The sequence below is a fragment of the Myotis davidii genome, unplaced genomic scaffold (assembly GCF_000327345.1).
Source record: "Myotis davidii unplaced genomic scaffold, ASM32734v1 scaffold608, whole genome shotgun sequence".
NCBI classification, from domain to species: domain Eukaryota; kingdom Metazoa; phylum Chordata; class Mammalia; order Chiroptera; family Vespertilionidae; genus Myotis; species Myotis davidii.
Genome location: NW_006300025.1, coordinates 671,416 through 678,655, shown reverse-complemented (window position 1 = coordinate 678,655; position 7,240 = coordinate 671,416). Strand labels below are relative to the sequence as shown.

Here is a 7,240-nt window from a genome sequence, read left to right as displayed (position 1 = left end):
TCAATCAATAAAAATCTATTTGAAAAAATTTATCTATCTATCTATCTATCTATCTATCTATTATCTATCATCTATCTATCTATCTATCTATCTATCTATCTATCTATCTATCTATCATCAGCCTAAGCGACCAGTCTACCGGTTGCTATGATGCGCACTGACCACCAAGGGGCAGACACTCAATGCAGGAGCTGCCCCTCGGTGATCAGTATGCTCCCACAGCGGGATTGCCACTCAGCTGACTGGGATGAGTGGGGCTGGGATGAGTGGGAGTGGCTCCTCCCTGAATCCCCGCAGGACACGCCAAGGGACCCTATCAGTGCACGAATCTGTGCACCGGGCCTCTAGTATATATATAAAATGGGGATAAAGCTTTAGAGGTTTTTTGCAGGGTATAAAGGTAGATCACCATGTAAAATTAACTAGCACGATACTGAGCACTCAATAAAGAGTTTACTAATATTAAAATATATCTCATATATTGAGCATCAATATAAGTTTGAAGAGAATAGACACTATTTCCCATGTATATTGGTCACAATATTTAAAAGTAAATGGAAAGTTTTTCAGTTTTAAGGTATATTCAACCCTCAAATAAACACATATCCAATTAAAAAATGCGCTTTCCTAGAGGCATGGTATCTTTGAAGTAGACCTATAATATACCAGGAAGTCATGAAGACCTGTTTATGATCTAACTTTCTATTTTTCAGATAAGACAATAGAGATCCATAGGAAGTGAGTGATTGCCCACTTAGTTGCTGGAAGACACTAGCAATTCTATCATACCTATCCTTCTAGTTTATTAAGAAAACCCAATTTTATTCAGAACAGCAATGCTATCAGCTATAAAACTACATTTCCCAGCCTCTCATGCAGTCTGGGGTGGTCATACGACAGTTAGGCCAATGAGAAATAAGCAGAAGCCACTGGGCAGAGTTTTTTGGAAAAACCTTCAAATGGGGCTGACTTAGCTGGTGGATTTATTTTTTCCCTTTGCTCCTCCCTACTTTCTGCCTGAAATGTAAACACAATGGTTGGCGCTCCAGAAGCACCTATAGAACACGAAGGTGGAAGAGGAGGAATCCAGAAAGAGCTGATTGCCTGATTCCTGGTGGTACCCCCCATGCTTGCCTGGACTCCTTACCTCTGTATTATCTTTCACATGACAGGATAATAAACCCTTTTTAAAATTTATCTATTGTTATTCAAATTTCCTGTTTTCAATCTTCATCTAATACCAGCACCTAATCAGAGGCTGAGTCTAGGTATTCAAATTCTGCACAACAACACCTTGGTTCATAGAGCCATTGCCTTACTGGGTGCCACCCCCCTAGTCCACAGAACAGCAATGGGCTGGCTGCTTATGTAGCCCCTTGAGTGGGGTTGAAAAGACAAATTCCTGGGCCATTCATTCCCAGGGATTTGTGTTCAGTGACTCTTGGCAGAGAGTTGGGAATCTATTATTTTCCAACTCCCCCTCATGCTCAACTTCACTAGTTATCAGGGAAATGCAAATTAAAACTACAATGCAATTCTACTGCACACCCATAAGCATGGCTAAAGTGTAGAAGACTGACAATACCCAATGTTGGCAGGGATGTGGTATAACTCTAACTCTCATACACTGCTGGAGGAAGTGTCAGTGGGTAAATTCACTTTGAAAACTACTTGGCAGTATCCACTAGAGCTGCACATATGTATACCCGACTCAGCATTTTGACTCCCTAGAATAGTGATGGCAAACCTATGACACGCGTGTCAGAGGTGACATGCGAACTCATTTTTTTGGTTGATTTTTCTTTGTTAAATGGCATTTAAGTATATAAAATAAATATCAAAAATATAAGTCTGTTCCACTATGGTTGCAAATATCAAAAAATTTCTATAATTGACACGGCACCGAAGTTAAATTAGGGTTTTTCAAAATGCTGACACGCCGAGCTCAAAAGGTTCGCCATCACTGCTCTAGAAAATACCCAACAGAAACGTGTCCTTAGCTTCACCAAAAGACATGTACAAGAATGTTCATAGCAATATTACTCATAGTAGCCCCAAAGTGGAAACAACTCAAGTACCCATTTATAATGGAGTAATATTCTACAATGAGTATGAACGACTTATAACCAGAAACAACAGATGGAGGAATCTCTCAGACTTTCAGAGTAAAAGAGACTGGTACTTAGACGTAGGTAACAGTCTTTTTCTTGATTTGGGTGCTGGTTACATGGGTCTGCTAACCTTGTAAGAAGTCATTGAGTTATACCTAATATCTGTACACTTTTCTCAGTGCCTATTATACTTTGATAAAGAGTTTACATGTAAAACCCCATGCCCTGGAAGGTCAGTTTTGGAAACATTGTTCTGTACCAGGGGTGGGCAAACTTTTTGACTCGAGGGCCACAATGGGTTCTTAAACTGGACCGGAGGGCCGGAACAAAGCATGGATGGAGTATTTGTGTGAACTAATATAAATTCAAAGTAAACATCATTACATAATGATTTTTTTTTTTTAGTTTTATTCATTTTAAACAGGCCGGTTCCGGCCCGCAGGCCGTAGTTTGCCCACGGCTGTTCTAGACCAAGCATCTCAAACTCGCAGCCTGTGGGCCGCATGCCTCTTTTATTTGGCCCGTGTTAGCCTTTGACTTTGACATGCTTGTGCTAGTGGGCTATTTTACCATGGATGCTTCTTTGGAGCCCAAAATTTGCCTCTTTATGACATCTGCTCCTCAAACCTGCCTCAGTCCGAACAACACAGACGGTCATGGAAGAACCCAAAATATTTGAAGGTAGCAGTTATCCCTCCCTCCTCTGCCCACATGTTCCCATTAAAGAAATTCTTTGAAATTTCCTCTAATGGTCACACGGGGACATGTGAACCATCTTCCTGTGGCTCAATAAGCCACTTTCAAGCATTTGGCAAAAAAGCACTTTATAATATTGGAAAACAGTGGTGATTGGGCAGGACAAAGGAAGGGTTTCCCTTTCCCCCCTGGAATCATGGGGTGGTTGTTCTACCTCTTTCACAGTCCCAAGGGGTATTCAGTGAAACAGGATAATATTTTTTTTATTTTTTTAAAATATATTTTATTATTATTTTTACAGAGAGGAAGGGAGAGGGATAGAGAGTTAGAAACATCGATGAGAGAGAAACATCCGTCAGCTGCCTCCTACACACCCCCAGATTGCTGTCACTTGGTCACTGAGGACTCCTAGTTGTCTGTCTCAGGCAGAGGAGAGCAGTAGGAACTGTTCCTGTATCGTCTTTCCCCTCCGCATGCCTCTGGGCTCTTTCGGGGCTATTTCATGCTGACCAGTGGTTTTCACTGCTGGCTACTGGGGTCCCTTTGACACAGGTGCCTAAAGCCAGACATGTTCCCAGGCATGGCTCTTAGCACAAGAACATGGCAGCCCAGCTCCCTCGCCTCGAGGGAAAACAACCTCTGAGGCATGAACATTTATACTCCAGAGTTCCCCATGGGATCAAGCTGAGGCCAGAATTCCTCAAACTGCATACTTGCTTGGTGTCTCCCTGTCCCTAACCTGCTTCCTCTACTTCCTTCTGGTCTCTTCCTTTAGAAACCACTTGCAGGGAACTCATCTCCGCGTGTGCTTCCAACTCAGGCAGTTGGTATTCTGAGGGATTTTAGGACTGGCTCCCAGGATGGGCTTGAACCATCTGCTTCCAGCTGTCATTCTTCACTGCTTCATGGCAATAGAGAGCATTAAATTCATGACCATTGCTCTAAAATAGAGTGCGCCTAAGTGGTGACTGCACTCTCTTCTGGAAGGGTATCTACAAGTGTGTGCTCAAGAAAGCTGGTGCAGAGCCCATGAATCCAGTAGTAGCCTTGCTCCATCAATTTGTGTTGTTCCTTTGCATGACTTTGAGTGAAGTTCTGCCCTCTTAGATTTAAAGGGAGACCAGAAACCCCTTCTTGCTTTTGGAGTTCTCCTGCTTCCTCTTCTCTGCCAGGCTCAGTGGCAGGCAGCAGGCTCCCCTGCTTGTCTGCTCCCAGCTGGAGTGAGCAAAGCCAGCTCAGGCTCCAGGGCACAACAAGCTCTGAGATGAACAGGAAATGCATATAATCTGTGAGTAGGTTTTGGTCTCTGCACTCTTTGATCGGTGTCTATCCCTCGGTGTCTTAAAATTTCCACTTGAGTTTTGTTACAAGAATTGAAGTTTGGCTTGGTCCCAAAAGAGGAGTCACTCTCAATTTGGGGCCTTCACTGTAAAAGGAGGATGTTTATGCCTTTTCAGCTTGAAGGCAGAGGGCTGGACTAGATAATCTTTCAAAGTCTCTTCCTATTCTAGGAATCAACTCTTGCCCCTTTTGCAAGTCAAAAAATGCATTTGTGGAGAGAGACAAGCAGGGCTGCCTCGAAATTGATGCTCAAAGCTCCAGTTGCCTAGCAACAGCTGAGGAGGGGTGGGAGGTAGAGACTCAACTCTGCTTCCCCAGGAACATGAATCCAATTTCTCACAAGTGGCTGGTGCAGCAGTTTCAGACAACTCCCTGCATGGTGGGCATTTGCACTCACACCGAGTGCATGGTGCCCGAAGCCCACATGTTTACTGTTCAAAAACAGGCTAGTCTCTGATTTGCACCAAGAGAATATAGAGTAGCAGGTTGTCAAGTACCTCAGCTGATACTTACATCGAAAGTGTGCCCTGCAGTAGGGATATGTGGCCTCTCTGTGGAATGGTGAGAACAGAGAGGATGGTCTCCTCTTACCTGTAGCGTGGAAGGTTTCCCAGTAAAGCCCATTTCTTGGTCGATACTGCATGACTTTGCCCACCTTGTCTCAGTGTAAAAGTGAATTCACCTTATAAGTTAACAAATCTTTAGTTGGAGCACCCTGTTGGACACATGTTGGGAATACCTTGCTAGATACCCAGCTTGAAAATGGCTTTATTTCACTTAGCTGATGGTGAGTATTATTGGAATAAAATAGCCATGGGATCAGAGGATAAAGAGAAGTTTTTATGAAGAAGAGACAACCTACATGCCCCTATTTGGTATATGAGCAAGTAGCTGATATGTGTGGTGGGGTGTCAGTGTCCTGTACTCTCCTAGGGTGATTGCATCAGCAGTTCTTTTCTGTTCAGGAAGGTAAGGCACTCCCGAAGAGGGAAGAATAAACAGGCTCAGCTCAAGCTTGCCTAAAAGGACAAGCCATTAAAAAAAATGTTTCCGAAGAGGGAAGAATAAACAGGCTCAGCTCAAGTTTGTCTAAAAGGACAAGCCATTAAAAAAATGTTTCTCGTCCTAGCCAGTTTGGCTCAGTGGATAGAGCATCGGCCCACAGACTGAAGGGTCCTGGGTTCTATTCCGGTCAAGGGCATGTACCTGGGTTGTGGGCTCGCTCCCTGGCCCCGGTCAGGGCACGTGCAGGAGGCAACCAATTGATGTGTCTCTCTCACATCAATGTTTTTCTCTCTCTATCTCTCCCCCTCCCTTTCACTCTCTCTAAAAATCAATGGAAAAGTATCCTCGGGTGAGGATTAATAAGTAAATAAACAAAAAATGTTACCCTACATCAAAAACTCATGGAGAGATTCTGAGACATGTTGAGTAAATATAATGGATATGTGTGATCACCTGCATAACTTTTCTTAAGTGGGAGACCTTAATGATGGTCTGAGTTTCAAAGAACTTTCACGATGAGAAAAACCTCACTTTCAATGCTTATGAGAGCCAGGTTTTCAATAAAACCATGTCTGAACCACAGGAATTCTCCTTCCTCTGTTTGTCTGCAGGATTCTCAGTGGGCCTATTGTAGTTTTGTGGTGTGTGTGTGTGTGTGTGTGTGTGTGTGTGTCTGTGTGTGTGTCTGTGTGAGTTAGGACCCATGGTTCATTTATAAATGCCCACCAGAGTTCATTGACCCTAGCTGTTGGAAGGCTCTTGCATCCACTTTTGCCTCCATGGACACCTACTGTTGGGTGGAGAGACACATGTTAGTCCACCTTACAGAACTGACCCTCAGCCCAAGCTGGAAACATACTTAGCCTCTAAAGCCAGAGCAAACACTCCAGCGGCCTCTGGAGCTGCTGCAGATGTCCCAGAATGCCTCAGAGTGCAGTTGCCATACAAGTCTGTGGTTGCCTGAAAGGGAAGATATTGAGCAATGTGTCACATTATTTTGAATCCCAAAACAATATGGAGCAGAGAATTATCTATTTTTATTTAAAAAAATTTAAACTCTTCCTTGTTCTGAAGAAGATTTGATAGTGGGAGAGGCACAAGCCAAGAGTTTTATTGCACTGGGGTCATCTTTCAGAAAGCCCAAGGGCTACTGCATTAACATTTCTTTTCCATTCAGGCACTATACCAAAGAGGGAAGAATACTGGCTCAGCTGAAGCTGGCCTGAAAGGACAGGCCATTAAAAAGAAAATGTTTCTCTCCCTCTGAAATTCATGGGAAGATTCTGAGACATTTGGTGCCAAGACAACGGATACGTGAGTGGTCACCTCCACAACTCTTCTTAAGGGGGAGATCTTCTCAATGATCAACCGAGTTTTAAAGAAATTTCACAAAGAGAAAAACCTCACTTTCAATGTTTGGGAGGGCCAGATTTTCATTAAAATCATGTCTGAACCACAGGAATTCTCCTTCTTCCTCTGTTTGTCTGTAGGGGAGTGTGTAACTAACTCAGTGGGTCTATTGAACCACATCCCAAATTCTTGGCTTGGAGGTCCGAGGAAAGGCTGATCTGTGAGTGAACTGTCCAGAGAGAGGAAGAGATCCAAAAAGGTTCATTACACTCTATAGAGGTTTATTTCCAAGGGGTTTGGAAAATTCACCATTTTACCTAGTTGCCCAGCAAGGAAGAGTTGCTCAGAAAAGTGCAATTAATAATCTAAGTCTGGCCCTGGTGGAGGTGGCTTGGTTGGCTGGGTGTTGTCCTGTGCAAGGAAAGGTTGCTGGTTCTATTCCCAGTCTGTCAGGGCACATGCCTGGGTTTTGGGCTTGGTCCCCAATAGGGGACGTAGAGCACGGATTGGTGTTTTGCTTTCATATCAATGTTTCTCTATCCCCCTCTCCCTCCCTCTCTCTCTAAAAATCAATTAAAAATATTAAAAAAAATATGCTCTAACCGGTTTGGCTCAGTGGATAGAGCGTTGGCCTGCGGACTCAAGGGCCCCAGGTTTGATTCTGTTCAAGGGCACATACCTTGGTTGTGGACACACATACCCAGTAGGGAGTGTGCAGGAGGCAGCTGATCAATGTT

The 7,240-nt window shown here is 43.7% G+C and overlaps 1 protein-coding gene across 1 annotated transcript in view; it reads right to left on the bottom strand.

Moving 5' to 3' along the window:
* The window catches only part of PCSK2 (proprotein convertase subtilisin/kexin type 2), a 243,590-nt gene that overhangs the window by 10,083 nt on the left and 226,267 nt on the right, over window positions 1-7,240 (bottom strand). The window contains exon 10 of the mRNA XM_006776113.2: window positions 6,013-6,113. Within this exon, the coding sequence (XP_006776176.1) occupies window positions 6,013-6,113 (101 nt within the window). The remainder of the gene's footprint in view (window positions 1-6,012; window positions 6,114-7,240) is intronic.